Raw genomic sequence first — 27,414 nt, 5'->3', positions numbered from 1 at the left:
TGCTTTGTCATGCAGTTTCATAAGCTCAAGATCAGCCCATGTTCCCTCTCCTCTGACCCACATTCATTATGTCACCCCATTCAAAAGCATAACCAGGTTTTGGCATTAGGGGAGCAGACCGTGTAAAAAATGCGAGGAGGTTTATAAAACCACATGGGCACCGTTTTCATTGGACATTTGGGGGAGTGACTATTCTCCTTGCATGCCTGCCCCCTTTAGCTATGCCTCTGATCCCATCCAATTTGGTTTTGTATACCTGTAACTACATTTGACTAACTACAATCACACCTCTACTGCCTGCAATGTGAAAATGGGGGATCTACTGATTTGATGACATCACTCTACAACTAACCACTATTTTTGTAACAAAGCACTCTACTAAATTATTCCCTAAACCAAACTAAGAGGAACTGGAACCTCTACCAACCTAGTCAGGAGAAAAGGTAGCAGGAGTAATGCATTCCCTGTCTCCATGTGGCATACACATGGATGTGACCACCTCCAGGGCTGGATTCTGGACACTCAAGGAAAGAAAATTAGCAGGTAAGCCCTAACTTCTCCTTCCTCATCATCCCTCCAGTCTAAATGCATGGGAAGTACCAAAGCAACATCTAACTAGAGAGAGATCCTAAACAAGCCTACCTACAATATTCTGGCCTCAAATACTGCTTGAACATCTAGCTTTTATCAAATGGCCACCTTACAAATCTCCTTGTGGCAGAATTGGGGAATATTCAGCCCAAGGCAATGCTTGTGCCCTGGTGAACATACGAGAAGCAGCAGCTGACCCTGTACAATATGTTAATGTAACTGCCTTCCTTAACCCACTGGGCCATCATCACCTCCCTCTTCCTGGGTCCACTAAATAGCACTGACAAATGATCGGTTCTGCAGAAAGCATTAAATCTTTATTTCTGCAAGACCCTGCATGCATCCAGCTAGTGTTGGCCCTTACAGCCCCCACAGCCCTTGCCTCCTGAAATACTGGCAGTGAAATCAATTTAAATGGGAGAAAAAAAATTACTATTCCAGGGTGTAGCAGCCTAATGATTACAGCACAAGGCTGACAACCAGGAAAGCCTGGTTCAAATCCCAGTGCTGAACCTTGTGATCCTGAGCAAAAAATTAACCCTCTGTCACCTCAGAGTAAGCCCACTGCGGACAGAGAAATACCTAATATACTTGAATGCAACTCACCTTGAGCCACTATTGAAAAAGATGCGAGCTACATCCAAATAACCACTGGCTCATAAGACAGCCTGCAATTCTGAAAATTTTCTGGTCAATCACCAACACACCATCTTCAACATGACATTCTTAATAAAAGCCTCTCAAAGTGGTTCAAAGGGTGGCCTTTATATAAATGGAGAGAACCAGATTAAAATCTCAAGACTATTGGCTGCTAAGGAGGCTGAAGATGTTTTCACTTCTCTTAAAAAAAAAAAAAAAAAGACCAAACCGTGGATGATATCAAGGTCAACCATGAATTTGCCCCCCTGTAACAGGCAACTGCAGTTACCTAAACCTTCAAGGAGTTCACTGTCAACCCCCTGTTAAGACCTTCCTGCAAAATGGCCAGAAGATCCAGTATTGAAGATCCAAAGGGACACCATGATCTAGATATCACACACCTTGAAAATCCTCCACACATGGACATAAGCAAAAATAGACCACCTCTTCCTGGCCTAAAAAAGTGTAAATCACTTGGTTGGATTATGCTCTCCAGCCATGCTCCAAGAGAACCAAGATGCATAAAGACTAGACCCTAAAACAAGATACCCCCTTCCTCCCCCCCCATTTTGAGTAACAGAAGTGGGGTTGCCAACTTCAGTTGGATGAAATCAGTGTATTGTGGTTTCTTTGACCAATCTGGAGCCACTAGAACCAGTGAGACTGGGTGACTCCATCCCACAGGAAGCACATACAGCAAGCTCTTCTGAGGCCACCTCTGTGCAACAGCATTCAAATCTTCCAAGGATTGCCATGATCTCAACAAAAGGGAGCCCCCAACAACCAGCAATATGGAAGAATGCCAAATTGTGCTAGCCACTGCTCTCCAAGATCAAGTTGCCACGAATCACTGACAGTGCTGCGAGATGTTTCTCTGCTCAACAAAATAGAGGCCCTACCGCTTTGGCAACCTGTATGCTTTTTGTGTCACCCATGGTCATGCCATCTAATAAAACCCCAAAATCACCTTGCTCCTGAACAAAGGAAAGAATATCTGTAGGGCAATAGCAATCAACCTCATCTGTAACTGGATGGACTATCATCTTTTCTACAGACCACTGTCTCTGCGTTCTCAGGAAGGCAATGGATTCCCCAACCACTCAAGCTTGCCTCCATCGTATTCAGAATCTACACCTATTGTCATATGTTCCTCTTTCATCCACCAGGACAGATTGGCCTTTGTCCAGTGAGACTCTCCCTGGGTGGGGGGGGAGGCAGACTACTAGGAGAGACGTGATCTCTGCAATTGGACATATCTGTGGGCCCTGGTCCATGGAACCAGATTCAAGCCCACTGCCGTGCAGCCCAGAACTAGGAAATAAACTCCAAGCTATAGGCTGATCCACCTTAAACAACTTCCAATTCCGAGACCTCAAATTTTCCAACCCTTTCATCAAGTACACTCTGCCATGTTAAGTAATGAAGCAGGTGCTCAAATCAGACAGTGCAGTGGCGTACCAAGCGAGGGCAGTCCGCCCCGGGTGCACATCGCTGGGGGGGGGGGGGTGCCACGTGCCGGTCAGCTTCCTTCGTTTCCATGCTCCCTCTACCCCGGAATAGGAAGTAACCTGTTCCGGGGCAGAGGGAACATGGAAACGAAGGAAGCTGACCAGAGCGCGGCACCCCCCCCCCCCCCCAGCGGCATGCACCGGGGGGAGGGGCTGCACCCGGGGGGCAGGGCGCATCGGCGATCCGCCACGGGTGTCAGCCCCCCTAGGAACACCACTGAGACAGTGGGATGGGATGGGATCAGCTTCTTCTTGGCAAAGTTGGTGACCCAGCCCAGTTCTTGCAAATAGTGAAAAATCACCTATGCTGATCCTAAGCAATTGTTGGAAGATTGTGGTTTCTAAAGAGGAATTGAAATCTCAGAAACAAATCTCGAAAGCTTTTTTGGGGAGGAATATCGTAGAGCTGGCTGAGAACTAACCAGGCCAGTTCCTGCAAAAAGTGAAAATCACCTGTGCTGATCCTAAGCAATTGTTGGACTTTGTGGTTTCTAAAGAGGAACTGAAAAAAACCTCACATGAAATCTTGCAGTTTTTTAGGGGAAAATCATAGGGCTGGCTAAGGGCTATCCTTGAAATTTTTAAAAAATTTTTTTATTTATAGCATTTATACCCCGCTCTTTCCCGCTCGATAGCAGGTTCAGTGCGGCTTACAACGTATGGTACAAAGTATCACAAAGATAACGCAAAGTATGGTACAGTATCACAGAGATAACCCAGATTATATAGAGTAGGACAATAGGAAGAGATGTGGGGGAGAGGATTGGAGTATGAGAGTGTTAGTGGTGTGGATTAGGTTCGAGAATTAAGTTGGGTTGTTTGGGTAGGCTTGTTTGAAGAGGTAAGTTTTCAGTAGCTTTCGGAAGGGTAGGTGTTCATTGGTTGTTCAGATGTGTCGCGGTATGGCGTACCAGAGTTGGCTGCCTATAACGGAGAAGTTGGATGCATAGTAGGTTTTGTATTTGAGGCCTTTGCAATTGGGAAGGTGAAGATTGAGATATGTTCGAGAAGATTTGGACCTGTTCCTGGCTGGAAGATCAATCAAGTTGGTCATGTAGCTTGGAGATTTGCCATGGAGGATCTTGTGGATCATTGTGTTGGTTTTGAAGTTTTTCACAAAGTGGTGTTGCGCTTTCAAATCGTGATTTGCCAAAAATGAGTTTGGCTGCTGTGTTTTGGGCGATTTGGAGTTTTTTCGTGATTTGGGCTTTGCAACCGATGAAGATGCTGTTGCAGTAGTCAGCATGGGTGAGTACTGTGGATTGAACTAGATTGCGGAAAGTTTTCTGTGGGAGGAATGGTTTTACTCTTTTCAGTACCCACATCATGTTGAACATCTTCGTCGTGGCTTTTGCATGAGTTTCTAAAGTAAGGTGGTTGTCTAATGTTACTCCTCGGATTTTTAGATTGTCAGATATTGGGATTGTAACGTCGGGGGTGATCAGGGTGGTTGGGAGCAGAGTAGTGTGTTGTGATGAAAGGATTAGGCATTGAGTTTTTTCTTTGTTCATTTTCATCTTGAAGGCGTTGGCCCAGGATATACATAGTAACATAGTAGATAATGGCAGAAAAAGACGTGCACGGTCCATCCAGTCTGCCCAACAAGATAAACTCATATGTGCTACTTTTTGTGTATACCTTACCTTGAGATTTGTACCTGTCCTTTTCAGGGCACAGACCGTATAAGTCTGCCCAGCACTATCCCTGCCTCCCAACCACCAGCCCCGCGTCCCACCACCGGTTCTGGCACAGACCGTATATGTCTGCCCAGCACTAGCCCCGCCTCCCAACCACCAGTCCCGCCTCCCACCACCGGCTCTGGCACAGACCGTATATGTCTGCCCAGCACCATCCCCACCTCCCAACCACCAGTCCCTTTTTCTCCTTCCTCCATATTAGCATATTCATTTGTATGAATATATATGCTAATATGCCCTGCCTCATGCTCCCCCCGCCCCCAAAATGAAACAGTCAAACTACGCCCATGATCTGCTAGGATGTTCATGGCAGTGATTATTTTCTCCGAGATTTCTGTAAGGTTGGATTGGAAAGGGATGAGTATTGTGACGTCATCAGCGTAGATGAAAGGGTTAAGGCCAGATTTAGATAGGGATTTGGCCAGAGGAATCATCATAAGGTTGAAGAGGATCGGGGATAGAGGTGAGCCTTGGGGGACTCCGCATTTTGATGACCATGCAGGCACTATTGATGAGGTTGATTTGACCTGATACGCTCTGGTGGTGATAAAACTTTTTATCCACTTAATGATGTTTCCGCCGATCCCTAGTTTGTCCAGTAATTTTGTGAGAATACCGTGGTCTACCATGTCAAATGCACTGGATAGGTCGAACTGCAGAAGAAGTATTTTGTTGCCAATTGAAATTTCTTGTTTGAACTTGGATAATCAGGGTGAGTAATACTATTTCTGTACTGAGAGAAGGTTGCTGTACTGTGTGCAGGTTGAAAACCCGATTGTGATTCATGTAATATGGAGAACCTTTGTATGAATTCGTTAAGTTGGAAGGTCACTATTTTCCATCAGTTTGGTTAGAAGAGGGATGGAGGCCACAGGTTGATAATTGGTGATGTCATTTGCTGGTTTCTTGGGGTTTCTTGGCATCTGTGGTGATTTTATTGATTTTTTTTTCTTAGAATTGTGAATTCTCATATCTTGGTCCCATTTCCTAAATTTGTGGGTGAATTGTTTGCCATTTTCCTTAATATGTTTTGATTGATGATTTTCTAATATTTTAGTTATTTTTTTCAGTTTCAAAATGTACAAAGGCATCTGTGCTATTACCATCTCACTCTCTCAGAAAGTCTTCACCTGAATCATCCAGTCATTAAGGTATAGTTATACCAAAATCCCTCTCCTTCACAACGTGGCTGCCACCACCAGAACTTTGGGAAACATCCTCGGGGCTGTGGCTAATCCAAATGGCAAAGCTTGGAACTGAAAATGTTCTTCCTGTATTGCAAATCACAGGTACTTCTGGTGATCTAACTAGCCAGGAATATGCAGATAAGCCTCTTAAGTCCAAGGAAGTCAAATATTCTCCCTGATGAGCTTATATCTTTACCAGTATGATTATCCAGAAACTTGGCACCTGTAATACCTTGCTGGCTTGTCTTAAGATTAGAACTGGCCTGAAAGTGCCCTTCTTTTGGGGGACACAAAATATATGGCATGTTATTCAAGCCCCCTTTCCTATGGCAGGGGGTGGGGATTGGGACAACAGCTTCCAAATGCAGCACTGTTGTACAGTTTTTCCCTGACTAACCCAACCTTCAGATGGGACCAGCAGAAATTCTTCATAAAAGCACTGGAAAGGAGATCTGTCAGGGCTATGCTCCAGTTTACATACGACCTCGAGCATCCAGTGGACTGATGTTAATGTTTATTAAAATTTTGATAACCCATCAATTCTGTAAACAGGTCTTAGCAGCTTACAAAGAAATAATCGAACATTTAGAAACAAATGACAATATAGGATAGGCCAGATAAAACCAAACATACCGCAATTATACTAAAATACTGTAATTCCTTATCTCGATCAATATGGTAGTGCAGATCCACCTGGATCAACTGTACCCAAATTTAAAAATTGTGCTTTTAACAGGGCCTTAAATTTAGAAAAGGATAATTTGGATCTGGGGTACGGAGGCAAACAGCTCCAAAGAAAATATGCTAGAAAGAAATAGACCAAGCAGTGGGCGGACGCGTACTGAGCATTTTTGGGTGATGGAAGGAACAAACTGTGTGAATCTAGGGAACACAAGTGAGCATGATGAGGTGTAGGGAATTGTCACAGAGGAAACATAATGGAGAACCCAGATGTAGAGCCCTTAAGACACAGAATCTTAAACCAACATCTGTAATGGACAGGCAGCCAGTGTAATTGAGAAAGGAGGAGGAGGAACATTATCCCAGCACTTAGAAATGCATAAAAAGAAAGCAGCAGAGTTATGAAGTGTTTGAAGGTGGCGGCAAAGATAAGCAGAGATACCACAGTAGACAGTGTTACAGTAGTCAATACGAGTGTGGATGGCAGGGAAATCAAGGAACTACTTAATAGAGCAGATATGCTGAATCCAATAGAAGCCTTTTTTTTTATCAATGAATTTTTATTGAATTTGTTAGCCAACAAAAATACAGCACATTATGTATGTATACTACCTAGTACAGCACTTCTAGACAAATAGTATTAATATATATGCCATACACAACATTGTTTAGGGATTTCCCCCCAAACAGTTACCCGTCCTTCCTTACCTAAATGTCTTCTAACCCACATTCATATACCTAAAGCAAACATCTATAAAATTACACTTGTCAACTATATCCCCACTGACCTCCCTTCAACAATCCCCAAAACTCCTAGGTCCCCATATCCTATAACCCCCACTCCCTTTACACCTTCAATTCCGTCTCCAACAATAATTAAGCGAGAGCAAAAAAAAAATTGTAAAATATCCCAACTTCTTTTATGTGACCAAAAACAATCATTCCATCAAACATATAAACGGCAAGTGACCGTACTCACTTGCAAATGCACAGTACAGACTTCCCTCTCTGTCCCGCCCTCAAGTCAAGACGTCATGATGTCAGAGGGCGGAACAGAGAGGGAAACGAGTCGAATTGTCGGACGCCACCGCTGCCACCTGGAAAGGAACATCACGCGAAACAACCTCCACCTTCACCCATCCCCGCCGCTGCTCCCGCCCCCCCCCCCCCCTCCGTATTGGGCCCCCTGCACTGACCTGACAACGCCTCTCACCTCTGTGTGGAAGCGCTGCAGGCAGCAGCAGAGCGATCTGCTGCTGCCTGTAGCGCTTTCACACGGAGGTGAGAGGCGCTGTCAGGTCAGTGCAGGGGGCTCGGCGGCGATGAGGGTAGCTGGACATGGGGGGAGGGCAGGGCACAGAGGAGGGTCGCTGGATCAGTGGATGGGGTGAGGCCAGGGGAGAGAGAGGAGGGCTGCAATACTCGCCCGTTTTTACGGGCTTAATGGCTAGTCTGGTATAAAGGATTCAATCTCTCCTTCCATTCTTCCATAGTGGGAGGTGTAGTTCTCTTCCAGAAAAGCACAGGCATTTCACAGCAGCTATGCCCCAACAAATCAGCTTGTCCTGCCACCAAAGAAAACCTTTCCCATGCAGACCTAGCAGACAGGACTGGCGAGTAAAGGGAATCTCCCCACCAATGGCTACCGATATTGCCTGTATTACATCAAACCCAAAAGGGGAAATTAAGTCACATTCCCATCACACATGCAAAAATGCACCTTTGCCCTTCATGCATCGCTAACACACATTAGACATCTGGGGGAACATCCTCTGATCAGGTGTATATACCATCTAGTAAGCAAACCGAGACCTTATGGACCTCTCCCCATATACTCTCCCATTCCGAAGCAGAAAAATTGCATTGTAAGTCCTTTTCCCAATTAAGCATAAAAGATATGTTTAGATCATTCCCATCCCCTCAAATTTGTAAGTCAGGGATATAGGCTGAGGAGTTTTTTTTTTCAATGTGAGCCAGAGAGTCTCCAGACACTCTTTCCCCTGGGGATCCTCCCGCAACCAGCCCTTTTGCGCTATAAAATGTCTTAAACTACATGTATGGAAGAAAATCCCTCTTTGGAAGTCATAAATCTCCTGGAGTCCTTCAATTGAGACCATGCCCCCCTCCGTAAGAACATCACAAAAACGGATCAGACCTGTGCCCAACAGTTAAATACCCCTCTCTTCCGATCTAACACAAAATTTGGGCTCCCATCTTTACTGCCAACGTTGAAGTCTGATCCTGCTGACCCCATCTCTTGTGTGCCTCTCTCCATATGCCTAGCAAATGATTCATAAAGGGATTTTGCCCCCCCCCCCCCCCCGTGTCTTTTCCTCAGGCTCTAATGAGCTCCAAAGCAATGTGTTCAATTGTCTCCCATGAAAGCTTTCTTGCTCTAGGACCACTCCTGGCTTATTCAAGCTAATCTCCCAATTCAGTATCATTCTCAACTGGGGCGCAATATAATACCATTCTAAAATGGGTACTGCCCTACCACCCTACTCCAGAGCTCCCCACAAAACTTTAGCCAGGCGAGGGCATTTCTCCCCTCCCCCCTCCAGATGAAGCAAGAAATAGCAGCTTGCATACGATGTAGCATTCCCTGCAGAATCGGTACCGGAAGTGCTGGGGGGGGGGGGGGGGGGGGAGAGAAATCTCGGCAAAACATTCATTTTCACAACTGCTATTCGGTCCCACCAGGACAACCACAAACCCTTCTATCTCCCCCAAGTCCATCCGAATATGGCCTAAGATCCTGTCATAATTAAGATTATAAAAAGTCCGCAGATCTTTAGGGATCTGAATACCCACATAGCAAAAATGAGTGGAAACCCAGTGAAAGGGGAAGGCCTTTCACAGTCGTTCCTCCTCTCTTTCCGAGATGGTGACCCCTAACAGTTCGCTTTTGTCCATATTAATCTTAAGCCCAGATATTGCTCTGAATTCACGAAAGACTTCCAAGACAAATTGGTAGGGTAAATCCTGAGTCTCTAACATACAAACAGAACATCATTTGCAAAAAAAGGGCCACCTGATGTTCCACCTCTCCGTAGATCACCCCCTGAATAGCTGGGTGTTCATGAATACGAATAGCCAAGGGCTCCATCTACATTGCAAACAGTAAGGAAGACAGCAGACATCCCTGGCAGGTTCCCCTGCCAATAGGGAAGAAAGAAGTATATGACCCATTGATACGAAGACAGGCTCTGTGGTTTGTGTAGAATGCTGTAACCCATGCACAAAAGTTATCCCCCAATCCCATTCTCTTCATCACTTCCTGTAGAAAGGGCCAGCTCACCCTATCGAAAACCTTTTCTGCATCCCAACACCAGAAAAGCTGTCAGAATCTTACTTTGAAGGGCCGCCCATAGCAAATGCAGAGTTCTGCGAATGTTATCCCCCACTGTTCTATGCAGGATGAACCCTGACTAGTCTACATGGCTGAACGCGGCAGAACCCTGCCCAGCCTGTTAGCCAAAACCTTAGCCAAGATTTTTACATCAACATTGAGAAGGGAAATAGGTCTATGTGCCCCAGGGGCATAGCTACGGGTGGGCCTGGGTGGGCCCAGGCCCACCCAATTTCAGCTCTGGCCCACCCACCCACTTTTCCTTCAGGCCCGCGCTGGCGCCAGCCCCAGCTCCCATTGCCGGCCACTGCTGCTTTTCCTGATGAGCAGCAGGGCCGGCGCTACAAAAAGAAGAAGCGCTCAGCTGACTGAGCTGAGCGCCAATGACGACTCAACAAGAAAAAATGTTTAAAAAAAAACGCGGCACTGCAGGCAGCCTCGAAGCATTGGCTGCTGGCTCCGCCCGTCTCTTACGTCACTGCCCCTGGAGCGAAGCAGGGGCAGTGACGCAAGAGACGGGCGGAGCCTGCAGAGCCAGCAGCCAATGCTTCGAGGCTGCCTGCAGTGCCGCGTTTTTTTTTAAACATTTTTTCTCGTCGAGTCATTTGCGTTGGCGCTCAGCTCAGTCAGCTGAGCACTTCTTTTTGTAGCGCCTGCCCTGCTGCTCATCAGGAAAAGCAGCAGTGGCTGGCAATGGGAGCTGGGGCTGGTGGGCCTGAATCGGGAGAGGGAAAACGGATGGCAGGACGGCAGAGAAAGAGGGAAAATGGAAGGATGGGGAGAGAAAGAGGGGAAACAGATGGGAGGACGGCAGAGAAAGAGGGAAAACAGATGGAAGGATGTGGAGCGAGAAGGGACACTGAACAGAAAAGGGTAGAGAGAGACACTGGTTAGGAGGAGGGAAAGAGACAGATGGAAGGATCAGGAGAGAGGGTAGATGGGTAGAAGGATGGGGAGAGAAAGAGGGAAGACGCTGGATGGAAGGGTATGGAGAAAGAGGTGACACTGGATGGAAGGATGCAGAAAGAAAGAGGGGAGACTATTGGAAGGATGGAGAGAGAGAGGGGAGACACTGGAAGGATGGGGAGAGAGAGGGGAGACACTGGAAGGATGGGGAGAGAAAGAGGAGAGCTGCTGCATGGAAAGGGGGAGTAGTGAAAGATTGGAGAATAAGAGGAAGGGGCATGGGGAGAACAAGGGTGAGAAAAAGATGAAAAGCCATAAGTAGATGAAGGAAATTAAAGAATGGATAGTAAGAATGAATTAAATCTGGGCACAGAGAGAGGCAGAAAAATATTGAAGAAAGCAAAGAAAAAGGAGAGAAAAATGACAAATGGCCAGGAAACCCTGGCAGAAGAGTTAAGTGAAAACGAAGGAAAGCAGAATCTAGAGACTGGGAGCAACACAATGAGAAAAAGCAAATGGCCATACAAAGGTAAAGAAAATAATTTTATTTTTAATTTAGGATAAAGTAATATGGTGTTAATAAAGTTTCAGAGACCAATACTTCCTTCCTTAGGTCAGGAGAGGATACCGTAACAGCATTATACTGACCTGAGGCAGGAGGTTTTGGCCTCTGAAAGCTCACTGAAAAGGATTAGGCTATTAAATAAATTGTCTGAAATCGGATGCACTGAAAAGCAGCACTTTACCCTGTGTGACAAATGCATCTGAGTGTGACTACATTTTGCTGGGGGGGGGGGGGGGGGTAGAGAGAAAATTTTGTGCCCACCCACTTTGGGTTCAGGCTCACCCAAAATTGGCAGTCTGGCTACGCCACTGATGTGCCCCACAAATGGTTGGGTCTTTTCCAGGCTTGGGCAGTACCGTAATGCCTGCCTCAATCATGGAAGACAGCAACATCTTCCCTTCCAGGACTCCATTACCTACTCTAACCAAAAGATCTCCCACCTCACCCACAAAGTTTATAGAACCATACAGTGAACCCATCCAGTCCAGGGGCCTTACCATTCTTTAAATGACTGATGACACTTGCCACTTCTCCCAAGTGAATGGGTTCACCCAACTGCCCTCACTCCACAAGTGACAGCTGTGGGAGAAAAATAGAGAGATCAAAAATTGCTGTATAGTCTCTGGTGACCCCACCCTATCAGCTTGATAAAGCTCACCATAGTAATGAAGAAATCAGGAGTGAATTGCTGAGTCTGTGTAACACCATTCCCCGTTTCTTCCTCGAATTTTGTGTATGCTAGACTGAACCCTCCTGGCCCGAAGGTAACGAGCTAACTTAGCTCCCTATTTATTAGCGAACTAAAAAAAACCTTAAGTTTAGTTTGATACAGTTGGCAGAAGTTGAATTTTAACTGAGAAAGTGCGTTCTGCACCTTTTGGAGCTCTCACCAAATCCACGGACACTGCGTCCTCTTATGTTGGCTTTCTAAATCAAGGAGCCAACTATGCAGACGCAAGTTATATGTTCCCCACTCTCTTCCTCTGAGCCCCCCACTGTATGAACACCCCTCGAATTACCACCTTCAGCGCATCCCAAAGTGTGTCATCTCCAACCTCTCCAGTGTCATTGTTCTTGTTTGTAATCTTGGATAGCCCTTTTTACCTCCTGGATTACCTGCTCATCCCCTAGTAGGGATTCGTCAAGTCTCCAAAAACCCTTTCATCTATGATCACCAAGACCCTGAAATTTGACCCATACAGGAGCATGGTCTGAGATTTGAATATTTCCAATTTCAGCATCCCCCAGGTAATTCCATACAATACGATGGATCCAAAGACCATCAATCCGAGTATAAGAGGTACTAGCATGCAAATAGAACATATTTTGCTGTGTTGGATGTGTCAAGCACCAACTATCCACTACCTCCAATCCCCATAAGAATTCCTGTAGAGCCCTCCTGTGCGATTTACTATACAATCCACCCCCGAGGAGTGATCCAAGCGTACATCTGGAGTCACATTAAAATCCCCCGCAACAATCACCATTCCCTGTGTAAACTCCTGCTACTCCCCAAAGAGTGTCTGGAGAAACTCAGACTGTCCCGAGTTTGGGGCATGGATGTTTATTAGCATAAGCTCCCGGCCTTGATAACTGCCTTGCAAAGCTAGGCATCTCTAACTTTGATCTCTAAACTCTTTATGAATAGTGAATCCAAATCTATCTCTAATCAAAATAGCAACCCCACCCGTATGCTTGCCCCCCTGACCCTGGTGTCATAAAACCTGTAAGTCCCACGGGCGTAGGTGTGTCTTGCAAAAAACCCAAACAAACTACGTCCCACTGTAATCTACCCAACTCCTTATAGACCATACTGCATTTTCCTGGGTTATTCATACCACTGACGTTCCATGATCCCATTATTATCTGGTCAACAGTGCTCTGCACTCCCACCCTAGATTGTTTACCCTGCTTATTATATCCATCCCCCTTCCCCACCCCAACATCTTTCACCCTTGTCATAACCCCACCCTCTTTCCCCCCTACATGGATCACCCATCTCCTGAGAAAATAAACATCCCCCCATAAGGTTCTAACCCCAGTAAGAGATTCCCAACATACTCTATTTCTCCACAGGTCCATACCGCCAACCTGTAACCCGCACCTACCCTCATACTTAGTTAAGTGTATGTACCCAAACTCCATTACTAGGAAACTCAGTCACCCAAGATCATTCAACCGTATGTCCAATTTACCCTAAAGTCATAATCTCTATCACAATTACTCAAAGAACACCCACTAATTACATATATCTTTATAAGAACTATCATGGTCATCCACACCCCCATACACTTGCTACATCCTGTCTCCCCCCAACTCATTTCACACATCCGACCACATACGAACAGTACCCCATTGCTATAACCAATCCGTCCCCTTTTCCCATGGCAGATGATGCTTAAGACACCCCGTTATATAGTTTAAAAAAAAAAAAAAAAAACTAACTTCCCCTCATCCCCCAAGAATCTTACACACTACATATCCCTTACATATCCCTCCTACTCCCTCAATCAAAATAAACCCAGTAAAAGTATACATATCAAACTCATTAGCCCCCTTTTACCTGAGCACAGTAATTATTGAGGATCAGAAAAAAAATTGCCAAAAAGTTTTTAAGCCCTGAGTTCTCAGGTTGTAGTCTTGTGCGACCTCTTTCCTCGATCTCCCACAGCCTGCCATGCCCCTTGAAATTTTCTCATGCAGAGGAGACTGTGGTGGCAGGTTTTCACATCCCAGCTCCTTCAAAGCAGACCAAGCTTCTGATACCGATTTTATTTCCTTGGTTTTCCCTCGACAGCCAGAAACACAGCAAAGGGGAACATCCATCGGTAACGTAGTCCATGAGACCATAGGAACCGGGTGACTTCCTGGAAAGATTGCCTCTTTTGCAATGTGGTCCAGGCCAGGTCTTGGTGTATGCTTACTTTGCAATTTTGCCAGCATACATCAGCTTGTTGATGCGCTTTGGAGAGAATCCGTTGTTTAGTTGGAAAGTAATCAAAGCAGTATTCCCTCTCTGGAGGGGCCCAAGCTGCGGTGCGCCCTTTGAATGTTAAGATTGAATGGCTCACCTCCTCCCTCTAGGCCGAGCAAATAAGTACAAAAGTCAGTGACCACCTGGGAGCAGTCCTTAAACATTACAGACTCAGGGATTCCCCTACGTCTAAGACTGAACAGTCGGGATCTATTCTCAAGGTCTTCCAGCTGATCTTTCAGCTCTTGGATCATTGCAGGTTCTTTAGATTTAAAGCCTTTTGAGATTGCGTACCTCTTCCTGTCCACTCCAGCCACTCCAGCTCCCATGTCTACAATCTCAGTTTTACTTTCTTTTAAAGTTTCTTGAACATCACAGCGAACTCCAGCCATCTCTGCTTTCAACTCCCGAAACCAGCCTTCCAAATTATGTTTAGTAACTTCGGCCTGCTCCTCCCGCATCTGCACATGGTCATCCTCTTCTACCAAGTCAGACTGAAATCGGTGCCTATTTTTTAACCTCCTCATCTTCTGCCATCCTCAAGCACTGTTTATCCTGCTGATTGGCAGTAAATCGGAACTTCTCTAAGCTTTTTGGGGGTAGCATACCGACTCCTTCAAACAGGATGCAGTTGTAACTCACTAAGCAAGGAGGATGCTGAGAATCACTTAAAAGTATTTAAGCCTTGGCGAAGCTATCAAACTATGCAACCATACAGGTGAGTGGCATCAAAGCCTTTTTTTTTTTTTTTTTGATGACCTGAGCGATCTGATGGTTAAAAGTCAACTTAGAGTCAAAGTTAACTAAGAATTAACTGGGGGAATTTGGATATTGAACAGAATAATAGACCAGATGGAATGGAGAATGAGCCAGAGATCCTGCAAGCTGTTTTGGAAGGGTTAAGAACCATCCAATGTTGAGATAACCAATTTGAAAGAGTCTTAAATGCCCAATCTGCAAATCAATTCCTCAGCCACAGCAGGTGCCACACAATCGTTTATCATTTAAACCTTTCAGCCAAACAACCAAAGCAGTTTACAAAAGCAAAACAGACATAGAAAGGAACTCCATCAAATGGAAGGACAGAAGCAGAGGGAAGACGGAGGAGAAAAGGAAAGATACTCTGCTACTCCCCCACCACATTACCTTATAGAGCTCTGGGGAAAGGTTAAATAGAAAAGACAGGTTTTCAAAGCAGAGCGAATTTACATAGGCCTGCTCTGATCAAAGGTCAAGAGAAGTGAATTCCAAAGGAAAGGGGCTTGGAAAAAGAAAGGAATGCTCTCTGACCGAAGGTCAAGAGAAATAAATTCCAAAAAGGAAAGGGGCTTGGAAAAAGAAAGAGCAATGCCAAGTAGAAGCACAGAACTGAGGGAAGAGCCAGATGGTGTGCAGTGGCATAACGAAGGGCACGTGAGGGGATGTAGGAACAAGGAAAGAGGAGAGATAGGAAGGGGACCCAAGATAGAGAACCTTATGGGCCAAAGTGAGAATTTTATGATTTATATGGAATCCAGGGTAACACCCAGGTAACAAAGGGATTCTACCAGAGCAATCAGAGTTTCTTCAGAGAGGGGACAGTTGTGTTGGAGACCTGCAGCCAGTTACCCAGAGTGCTACAGTCTTGGCAGGATTGAAGATAAGCTTGTTTGAAGATAGCCAAATGTTTATTGCATTCAGACAGTCTTGAAGAGAAGGCAGATCTAGGGCAGAGGCGTTTTGCTTAGAAACCAACAGGCTATCATCTGCATACATATAGAACCAGACAGACAAAGAAAGACTGAATCAGCATGGCAATCACCACTAACATGTTCTTTGCCAACATTCAGATCCCACCTTTAAAGTCCACCAAAGGAATTCTCATGCAAATACAGAGTCCATCACAAGCAAACTTTTGTCACATTATCTACTACACACTGCTGCCTACAAGGCTAATGTAAATAACCTTATAGGACTGCTCCATTTCACAATCCTGAGAATCCTTAAAACATTGTGCTCAAACTCATGGCCAATCTATAATCTTTGGTTTTGTTAGCGTAACTTGCTTGGTTTGGGGGGGGGGGGGGGGGGGGGAGGGTTATGTTGGTTATGTATTTGAGGCTGGTTTCTGGAATTATTTTTGTAATATTGTTGACTGTTGGGGTTCCAGTCTGTTGTATGCACTTCACCTTGGTACACCTGTTGACCTTGCCTCTGAAGTAAAACCCTACACCCCCTCTGGTGCCTTTCATTCACTAGATTTGCGCTGGTTAGTTCTCCCTTCTCCCAAGATTGCCCATTATGAATCTACTTGTTCCTCTGCTTTCTATATTCTTGTACCTTCACTGTGGAATACACTCCCCCCCTTATATTCAATCTGCGTTGTCTTTTTCTAAAGTCAAGATTTTGTTATAAACCTATTTTATTTTTTGACAGAGCTTTCAAATTTTCACCATGATGTTTTGAATATCATGGTGGTCCGTTTGTCCCAACAGTTCAACATGTGTACCTTGACTTTTGATTTCTCTAGAGTATGTATTCAATGTTTCTTGCTGATTGGTCTTTCTTTCCATTTTTATGCATTAATTTGTATTGTTTTAATTGTTAGCCACTATGACCTGCATTCAGAAATGGTGGGATATCAAGCTTTTTAATAAACAAACATAAGTTATATTGATATTTTATCTGATAAAAATTTGATTAAAAAAAAAAACAAAAAAAAAAACTGTGCTCAACCCTCAACCAGAATGGTTATTTTCTTGATAACTACAGACGCCAATGCATCTATCCGAGGCACATGCAGACTCCTTCTCAAACAGAATTGGGTATACTCTAGCCTTGATCTACCTAACTTGAGACTAGCATCGGTAGTATCCCATTCACTATCCACGTCCAATCACTATCTGAAACGCTTTTTCTGACTTGCAGATTCCTTCTGGAAAGGGGTCCTTTCTTGTCTCTGATTCAGGTAGATGCTGATACAAGATCATCAACACTGCCAGGGCAAGTAATGAGAGATACTAACTCACCCTCTGGGATCTCCCCATCTTCCAGAGGATTCTCCTTGAACTCTACCAAGTCCCTAGAGGGACCCTCTCATGACTCCACGAAATATCACAAAATCAGGGAACCAACCTCATTCACCTCCTAGGTCTCTGGCAGATAGACCATCCCACAAAGGAGCAGAATCCCCCAAGCGTGTGTGATATTAAGGATGTATTATGAAATTGAGAGGACTCCCCCAGCTCAGAGGAGAATATCAATAGTTCCCCTAAGAAAGCAAATAGAATGTTGGGTATTAGGAAAGGAATGGAAAACAAAAATGAGGATGTTATAATGCCTTTGTAGCACTCCATGGTGCAACCGCACCTTGAGTATTGTGTTCAATTCTGGTCATCGCATCTCAAAAAAGATATATGGGACTTAGAAAAGGTGCAGAGAAGGGTGACGAAAATGATAAACGGGATGGGACGACTTCCCTATCAGGAAAGGCTAAAGCAGCTAGGGCTCTTCAGCTTGGAGAAAAGGCGGCTGAGGGAAGATAAGATAGAGGTCTATAAAATAATGAGGAGTTGAACGGGTAGACGTGAAGCGTCTGTTTACTCTTTCTAAAAATACTAGGACTAGGGGGCATGCGATGAAGCTACAAAGTAGTGTATATTCCTTCCTATACTAGGCCTGTAATATGGCCCTGCTAGCCCCCAGTTTTCCTAGCCTTGCTGTTCTCAGCATATTTTTAGTTTCTTCCTGCAGCTGCATGTAAGCTACAGTGCTTTCTCAGTAAATGGAAAAGTACATGTTACACGTCAAGGTGACACTTGGAAGAAACTGAGGCTATGCAGTCCATATATGGCAGATACAATTGGATATAACCTTGGTGGTGATGAGAGACTGAGGACCCTGCGAGTCCAAGATGTTCCAACGGAAATGTGTTCAGAGAGGAAGGCCATCAGGTGTGTCATACTAGCTTGCTACATGGTTTTGGCACGCTGTGAGCACGCATTACTGATAAGGAATTAGCCAATTGCCACAAAGTGTGCATGTGAACACAAGTAGGAGAGGATGATACAATGGAGGAAATTGACATTTTTATATATTACTATATTGTGTGATGGAAGGAAACAGGAAAATCCATATATGACCATAAGTTAGTTTAGGAGAAATCAAACTTACAATAGTATATATGTGATGGCTAAGAAAGTTTTTGCTGAGCAGTTTTGTTATTCAGTCTGTGTGTTTGGCTACTGGGTTACAACCTGCTCCAGAGAGAACAATTATTTTGTATTGGCTTAGTGAGATACCAATAAAGATTTTTATTGGTTGAGCCTATATCTAAGTCCGAATGTCTCTCTTATTCCAGCCTCTAGGGCTGAAGTTTTTTCCCCTCCCCAGGGGCAAGGGACAGGATTACATAGTAGTAAATTTAAAATGAATCCGAGAAAATTTTTCTTCACTCAATGTGTAATTAAAAACTCTGGAATTCGTTGCCAGAGAATGTGGTAAAGGCAGTTAGCTTAGCAGAGTTTTAAAAAGGTTTGGACGGCTTCCTAAAGGAAAAGTCCATAGACAATGATTAAATTGGACTTGGGGAAAATCCACTATTTCTGGGATAAGCAGTATAAAATGTTTTGTACTTTTTTGGTATTTGTGACCTGGATTGGCCACTGTTGGAAGCAGGATGCTGGGCTTGATGGACCCTTGGTCTGTCCCAGTATGGCAATACTTATGTAAGCATTAACATGTGAAGATAATTTGAAGACAGCAGGACAGATGCATTTAATATAGTTACAGTTTGACACTTGCTGAACAGTTTAAGCTTAAGTAATGAATGTCCTGTTCACATGCTGGGAAGCGTCACTAAGAAACATACATGTTTGGAAGGGAACAGGGAAGTGAAAACAAAATATGCAAAAATCAAGATAATTTGAAGACAGAGTAGGACAGATGTATTTAACCTACTTACAGTTTGATAACACTTGCTGAATTAATCCATGAGCAGCAAGAATTCTTGGAGTAAAGGAATGCCAATGGCAGCATCCAGCCCTTTAAGGAAAGGGCCTGAATCCCCCCTGCCTGTGCCCACACAGGTCTTAAAGAGGAGGGCTCTGGCCATGGCCTTAACAGACTTCCAGCATAGACAAAATAGTAGCAATCCCCACCAAAATTGGTCTAATGCAGTAGCTCTCCTTTCCTATACCACTGCAAAGCAAAATCTGATCCCCTGAAGCCAAAGCTGCAGACAAACCTGCTCCTTCTTAGAACCACAGTAGTAGCCAGACACCCTTAGCTGAAGCTGGTAGCTGTCACAGGCCATTGTGCCAGTTGCAAGTTCCCTCCCCAATCTACTGAAGTCATCTCTGGGAGCGCTGGCCTGAAAAACTGTCTCCCTGCCCCCTCCCCAACAGATTGCTTACTTGCTCTAGGATTTTTTTTTTTTTTGGGGGGGGGGGGGGGGGTTGATAGTCTCAGGCTGTTAACTCAATTCCTTCCTGGCTCCCTCCCAAGCGTTACAGAGAAGCAGCAAAGCCCTGCAAGAGTACCTCTGATCCAGTACCAGAGGGGAAAAGCTGGACAGGAGTGAAGGGATGAGGAGGAAAGTCTTTCCTGATAGCCCTTCTGCAACAGGACTTATGAAACTATTAAACCAGGGGTTTTCAACCAAGTCCTCTGGACATACCCAGCTAGTTAGGTTTTCAGGATACCCACAATGAATATGCACAAGACAGATTTGTACATAATGGAGGTGAGGTATGCACATTTATCTCATGCATATTCATTGTGGGACTGACTGGCTGTGTCCCAAGCACTGGGTTGAGAACCCCAACAGAACTGGCCATGGATTGATCCTTGAGATACTCCTCTAATGACCCCACTTTCCCTGGCATAAACGTTTTAATATTATCCTCTGTTGCCGACCTACTTTCTCACCAAGTTTACCACCTTAGTATTGACACCCCCTCTTTAGCTTCCTCAACTTTAGGAAGAGGTAAAATTCTTTTCCCAAACACTGCTTCATAATAATCCATCATGACTTCTACTTCCTAGTATCATCCATTATCCTTTCCTTTACTATTTTAAAACTCATGCATTACACCAATGGTCTCTATTGTTTCTCATACCTCACACTAACACTATCTGTTTTTGTCTCACCTAGGATATAAACTGCACTGAACTCTGGAAAGGGGTTATTAGCAGTATACAAGAATTGACTAGAATGAAGCACTGTGTAGAACAGGCACCCTTGCTGAAATATACCACATCCAGTACACACTCCAATCTAACTACACCACCAGTATAAAGTGGTAAATAGAAAAAAAAAACCAATCACAACAGAGGGAAAGGGGTGGAAATTAAGAAACTGAATTATTCCTTCTGCACCTGCTCAGCTGCTTCTGCAGGTCCAGCATGTGCTGGTAGCACTGAACATAATAAGCAGCTTGAGCTTCTACGAACTCATGCAGGCAGCGAAGGTGGTTCACCTGTGGGAGGAAGAGCACACAGAAAACAGCCTCAACTACTGCTTGTAAACGATGAGGAAGGTAATAAAGGGTCACAACCACCAATCAATCACTTGAGCACTGCAATAGCAGTAAGGAAAAAAGCAAAAATGTAAAACTTCAGTGGACTTACAAGTATTTGTTTTAATTAAATATTTTGTTTTATAAATTTTGATAGTGTACTACACATTATACTGTAATTGCTTTTACAGGTACTTGAGCTGGGCATCATTCTTCGTTACTTAGAAAATATAAAGCATTAAAATATGTCAACTTGTGCACTATTTTATATTTAATAATAGATTAAATTATGGCAAAGAAATCAATTTAAAAAACAACAATAGTAAAATTAAAGCCTGTGCTCCCTCTGAGGTATGAAACAGGAGAGCTATTCCCCAGAAGACATAATATACAGTAGGCTTCTAATAACACACAATCACACAGGGTACTTGTATAGCGTGTGTCACTTGTAGTTCTGGGCAGCCTTTGGAGGATTCTAGCTACTTGTCACTTTCCATCCATTGTTGGGTACTCACGTGGGTGCTGCTGATTCCCTCCAGCAGAAGGCGCGTCACCTCTGCTTGACGATCAAACTCTGTCTGAGCCACGCGCAGTTCATACTCTGCCTGCGAGACACAACAGTCATCAGAGTACGCACTAGAATGGCAGTTTCTACCAGACTCCTTAACACCAGTTGGTTCCAGGTCATGAGGAATGGATTAAACCAGCTCTAGATTTGATTACCTTAAGGCATTCTCTAAAGTGTGGGATATGAATAAGGATATAATTTCCCTTCACATTCTTTAACCCTTGCTTCTTTCTATCACTCAGTGGCTTTAGGTCCAGGTGATCACTAAAACCTTCTGCACATGGACACATGAATATAGAAACTGGAACATGACATCTCCTCCCCAGCAGGCACAGTTGCTGATTTCTTCTAGGAACCCAATTGTAGAATATGTCCCATCACTCCCTAGTGCTAGCAAGAGGCTCAAAATAGGAATTTTGACTTTCTATTAATTCCCTTCTATTAAGCTTTACAGTAGTTTGGACCCCGAGTTGAGCGATACTTGTGGCTATGGGACACTAGCTCTTTTTAACAGTTGGCACCAAAGTGATAAGCAGGCTGAAGCCCTCCTAAGAAGTGCAATATTCTCTATGGACAAGCAGAAGTTAGTCAAATAGGCAGTGATGTCATTGGATGGCACCAAGAACAGTTTCTGCACATGCCTGGTGGGCTTCTGATGTCCCCTCAGTTTTTTTTTTTTTTTTTTAAGTTTTGCAGATCCAGCAGTTGTGTCCCCTTGGACTCTGACACATTTTTTCATGAGGACCCTTTAGGAACACATGTTCTCTATTTCCTTGTTCACCATTCTACTTGGTATTATCACTCTTGTAAAAAGCAGCACTTTTTAACTTGGCTGATATTTCTCTGTGGAAGAATGGGTAAGTATTCTATACTCTTCCCCCTCCAAAGCCCCATCTTTGATTTCTTCCAACAATACAGTGAAGATACTCACCTGTAGCAGGTATTCTCTGAAGACAGCAGGCCTTATATTCTTGGGTAACACGATCCCATGTTGCCCGGTCTGGAGCAACAGCTTCTGTAGAGTGCGAGGCAAGCTCCACTGTGCATGTGTGAGTGCCATTCCTGCCCACCGCAAAAGTGTGGTTACCGCAGTTAAATACTACAGCATAAAAAGAAAATAGGAGACAACTCTATGGGGAGGTGGGAGGGTTTGTGAGAATATAATGCCTGCTGTCCTGGGAGAATACCTGCTATAGGTAAGTATCTTCGCTTTCTCTGAGGACAAGGAGGCCACAGGTCTCACAACTGGGGTATCCCTAGCATCCAGGCTCACTAAACAACAAACAACTGGGCCTTGCAATGGTCAGCACAGTACTCAGATTAACCTGAAACATATAAACAGAGTGCAGCCTGGAACGGAATAAAATGGGCCTGGGGGTGAAGTTGGATTCTAGACCCCAACAGATTCTGTAGCACTGTCTGCCTAAATCAACTGTTGCGTCGGGTATCCTGCTCAAGACAGTAATGAAATGTGAATGTGTGGACTGAAAACCACATTGCAGCCTTGCAAAATTTCTTCAATGTAGGCTGACTGCAAGTGGGCTACTGATGCAGCCATGGCTCGGACATTGTGAGCCTTGACATGACCTTCCAGGGTCAGGCCAGCTTGGGCATAAGTGAAAGAAATGCAGTCTGCCAGTCAATTAGAGACTGTTTCCCGATGGCGACCCCCATCCTGTTGGGATCAAAACAAAAAGTTGGGCAGACTGTCTATGGGGCCTAGTCCGCTCCATGTAATGGACTGTAAGCGAGCATTAGCCTAAGGTGAGCAAGGCGCTTTTGCTAGGATGGGCATGAGGTCGGGGAATGAATGTTGGCAAGACAATTGACTGGTTCAGAAGGAATTCAGACACAACCTTTGGCAAGAACTTAGGGTGCGTGCGGAGGACTACTCTGTTGTGATGAGACTTAGTATAAGGTACATCCACTAAGGCCTGAAGCTCACCGACTCTACGAGCTGAAGTAACAGCCATCAAGTGACCTTGCAGGTCTAGTACTTCAGATGGCAGGAATTCAGTAGCTCGAAAGGAGCGTTCATCATCTGGGCGAGGAAACTGAGGTCCAATAACACAGAGGATTGACAGGGGGATTTGACAAAAGCAAACCTCTTAAGACTGTCCAGAGATGGGCTTACCCTCTACATGTTGATAAGCACTAACTGCACCAAGGTGCACCGTTACGGAGTTGGTCTTGAGCAGAGACTCAGAGATGTGTAGAAGGTATTCGAGCAGGGTCTGTGTAGGGCAGGAATAGGATCTAGGGCCTTGCCCTCACACCAGACAGCAAACATCCTCCATTTAAAAGAGTAATCCTCATAATAGAATTTCTCCTGGAAGCCAGCAAGACCTGGTAGACATCTGAAAGATCCAAGGAAGCAAATTCTAGGTTCTCAACCCAGGCTGTGAGGGCCAGAGACTGAAGGTTGGGATGCCTCGTTCTGCATGATATGGGTAGGAAAAACACTCCAATCTTCATGGTTCTTTGGAGGATAATTCCAGAAGAGGGAACCAGATCTGCCAAGGCCAGTAAGACGCAATCAGAATCGTGGTCCCATGGTCTTGCTCAAGTTTCAGCAAAGTCTTCCCCATGAGAAGAATAGAGGATATGCATACAGAAGATTTGTTGCCCAAAGAAGGAGAAAGGCATTCAATGCTAGTCTGTCGTGGGCCTGAAGCCTAGAATAGAACTGAGGGACTTTGTGATTCATGTGAGTGGCAAAGACTTCCACCAAAAAGGGGGGGGGGGGGGGGGGAGGGAAGGTGCCTCACACTTGGAAGATCTCTCAGGCAATGTCCGTGTTCAGAGACCACTCGTGCTGTTGCACAACCCTGCTCAGTCTGTCTGCCAGGCTGTTTTTGCCCACCAGATAAGCGACTCAAAAGGAACATGCCATGCTAGAGAGCCCAATGCCACATTCGGATGGCCTCTTAACACAAAGGGCGTGATCCAGTGCCATTTTGCTTGTTGGTGTAATACATGACAACCTGACTGTCCATTTGAATGAGTAAAATTTGCTAAGATAGATTTCTGAAAGCCTTTCAGAGCATTCCATATCACCTGAAGCTCTAGGATATTGATCTGGAGATCAGTTTCCTGGGCAAACCCAAGTACCTTGAGTGTGAAGCCCATCTACATGAGCTCTCCAACCCAGGAGAGATGCATCCATTGTCAGCACTTTTATGGCTAAGGAATTTGGAATGGAAGTCCCAGAGTCAAACTGGATCAAATGGTCCACCACAACAGAATGAGCAAAGCTCTGGGGACACTGATGACATCTTCCGACCTCCCATGGCTTAGCACCACTGAGAGGCCAGGATCCATTGGCCAGTTCTATGTGAAGGTGCGTCATGGGTTTCACAAACCCCAACCACCTCGACATCTGCTGAGCCATGACCTGCTGAGAGGCTCACACCCGAGAAACCAGTGTGACCACCTGGCCCCAGGAGGAAGGCTCAAACCTTCTGGGTATCCAATTGCTTGGCAGGGCGAAGATGGGATTTTGGGTAGTTTAAAATGAACCTTAGTAGCTCGAGCACCCGAATAATCCTCTGCATGGACTCCCGAGCACCATCCTCTGATGTGCTCTTCACTAGCCAAATCGTTGAGATAAGGGAACACATGGTCTCCCAGTCTACATAGAGACTTTGCGATACCGCTAGATATTTGATAAATACCCTGGGACCCGACACAAGGCCAAAGGGCAACATGTGGTACTGGAAGTGATGTGTTCTCAGCTGAAATCGTAGATACTTCCAGTGGGTTGGAAGTAACGGGATGTGTGTACATCCTTTAAGTACAGAGAGCATAGCCAATAATTTTCCCGAATCATGGAGAAAAGGGTGCCCAGGGAAACCATCCTGAACTCTTCTTTGACCAGGAATTTGTTCAAGGCCCTTAGGTTTAGGATGGAACGCATCCCCCCAGTCTTCTTCTGCATAAGTACGTACCTGGAATACAATTCCCATCCTTCTTTCCCTTCTTGGGCCTTCAGAAGGGCTGAGAGTTCCTCTGCAAGTACCTTCTCATGCTGGAAAGCTGAAGTAATGGAGCTCTCGGTGGGTAATTTGGAGGTTTCTGATGCCAATTTAAGGCGTATCCAAAATGGACTATTTGGAGAAACTACTAGTAGGAAGTTATAAGGAGCAACCTTTTGTGGAAAAACTTCAGCCTCCCCCGACTGGCAAGTTGTCCGGGATGGACACTTTCACAGCGGCTATACTCTGCTGGAACCAGTCAAAAGCTTGGTCCCTGCTTTGACTAGGGATTAGCAGAGGCCTTAAGCACATGCTGTTAATAATGGGAACGAGCGGGCTGGGGTTGAGCCTGAGCAGGCGGCGTACTTATGCCTCAGACTAGTAGGCACCCCTTCTCAACTTACCAAAAAAAGACCTCCTTGATGACGAGGCTAATGCAGAAGGTGCCGGTGGGAGAGAGCAGAGATGGTATCAGTATGTTTTTTGATTTGATCAGTGACCTCCTCAACCTTCCCTCCAAAAAAGGTTATCCCTCTGGCATGGGGCATCTGCCAACCTCTGCTGAACTGCCAGCTCCAAGTCAGAAACATGTAGCCATGAGAGTTTGCATATTGTTATAATTTTGGCAGAGGTACTAGATGCCACATCAAAAGTATCGTACGTGCATCTGGTCCAAGAACTTATGACATGCCTTCTATTATTTGGCTAACTGGAGCAACAACTTGGCCTGCTCCGGTGGGAGAGAGTCAGCCAAGTCCAGCATCTTGCGCACCGAGTCCCGCAAGCAGACACTTGGAAAGAGCTGGTATAACAATGTGTGACACGAGCATACATGCCTGGAACATCTTCCTCCAAAAGAGTCCAGGATCTTACTTTTTCTGCCTGGAGGCACCGAAGCATAGTCTCTAGAACTCCTGGCTCTTTTTAGGGTGGATTCCACCATCCTGGAATGATGAGGCAACTAGGGTTTATCAAAGCCAGGTGTAAAGTGGACCCGGTACATAGTAATCGAACTTCATGGGCAGTACCAGGACATACAGAGGGGACTCCCAATTCTGGACAAGAACCACCTATAGTACCTCGTTGAGAGGGACAGTCACAGCCTCTCTAAGAGGAGATTTGTAGTCCAGAACTTCGAGCATCTTGGCCCAGGGCTCCTCGTCGTCCTCCAAAAGGAAACTGAATGGCAGCTGCCATTTCTTTCACAAAAAGGGAAAAGAAAGGCTCTCTGGGGGAGATTTTCTTCTTCAAAATGAGAGGAGGATTCAGAGGGGGTGCCATAGGACTCATCCTCTGAAAAGTACCGAGGATCCTCCTACGACTCCCATGAGCGCTCATCGGTGTCAGTCAAAGCCTCTTTGTGGGAGGGCTGACACCTAGCCTGCCTCAACTTATGAGGAACCATGACCTTGAGAAGGGTGTTGAGTCTGCTCCCACCTCAACTCTGGTGAAGCTTTCTCCACCGAGTAGAGTACCACCGGCTTGGGTGGCAGTCGACACCGGAGCCACACGCAACACCAGACACGGAGGGGGCCAAGTGGGGCTGCAACAGGAGGCAGAGTAGGCACAAACACCCCCGATGCGCTCATGGAGGGCCAACATTGGGAAAGGCTGGGGTGCCAGCTCAGAGACAGGCTTCAGAACTGCTGGGGTCTAGAAAGGAGCTTGGTCTGGCTGCTGGAAGACCAACGCATTGGCACCTCCTGAATGGAGGGGGAGCGGTCTTTCTGATGGTGACACATCCCTCAATGTCCTGGAGCTCCCGGCACTGTGTGTCGAGGGCTACTGATGCCAATGCTTCTTGGCCTTCACTTGAAGTTGAGAAGCTCCTCAGTGCTGATGAGGACAACGTTGAATCCTCACATCGTCTTGGGGTTGGGTCCGACACTGGCCAGTCCTGGGGGCCCTGCACAGCAGTCAGCTTTGAGGCAGGTAGAGACCCACTTGATGCATCACTGCTCCCAGTATCTACAGGTCTAGCAGCCATACACACCGAAGCTCCCAATGTTGGTACAGTACCTGACGTCGATGCATCAGACCTGGTTCCAAACATTCTCTCTCATTGAGGCTAACTGGGTCTGTTTCTTCATCTGAAGACAGTTAGCAGGGCTATGGTTGGGCCCTAAACACTAAAGGCACCAAGAATAGGCATCCTTACAAGATATGGTCCGTCTGCACCAGGTACAGCGCTTAGAGCCACCGGGAACTTTCATGGACATGGAAGGTAAAACTTTAGCAGCCAAATCAAATGATGGTCTGGTGCCAAAAAAGGAGTAAG

At 45.4% G+C, this 27,414-nt stretch overlaps 1 protein-coding gene across 3 annotated transcripts in view; it reads right to left on the bottom strand.

Annotated features, from left to right (window-relative positions):
- Nucleotides 1-27,414, bottom strand: part of SH3GLB2 (SH3 domain containing GRB2 like, endophilin B2) — a 90,849-nt gene that overhangs the window by 8,157 nt on the left and 55,278 nt on the right. For all 3 annotated transcript variants that reach the window (XM_030207872.1, XM_030207874.1, XM_030207873.1), the window contains 2 exons: nucleotides 21,110-21,199; nucleotides 20,455-20,555 (listed from right to left, as the gene is read on the bottom strand). In XM_030207872.1, the coding sequence (XP_030063732.1) occupies nucleotides 20,455-20,555; nucleotides 21,110-21,199 (191 nt within the window). The remainder of the gene's footprint in view (nucleotides 1-20,454; nucleotides 20,556-21,109; nucleotides 21,200-27,414) is intronic.

The sequence above is a fragment of the Microcaecilia unicolor genome, chromosome 6 (assembly GCF_901765095.1).
Source record: "Microcaecilia unicolor chromosome 6, aMicUni1.1, whole genome shotgun sequence".
NCBI lineage: Eukaryota > Metazoa > Chordata > Amphibia > Gymnophiona > Siphonopidae > Microcaecilia > Microcaecilia unicolor.
This window is presented reverse-complemented; position numbering and strand designations above follow the sequence as displayed.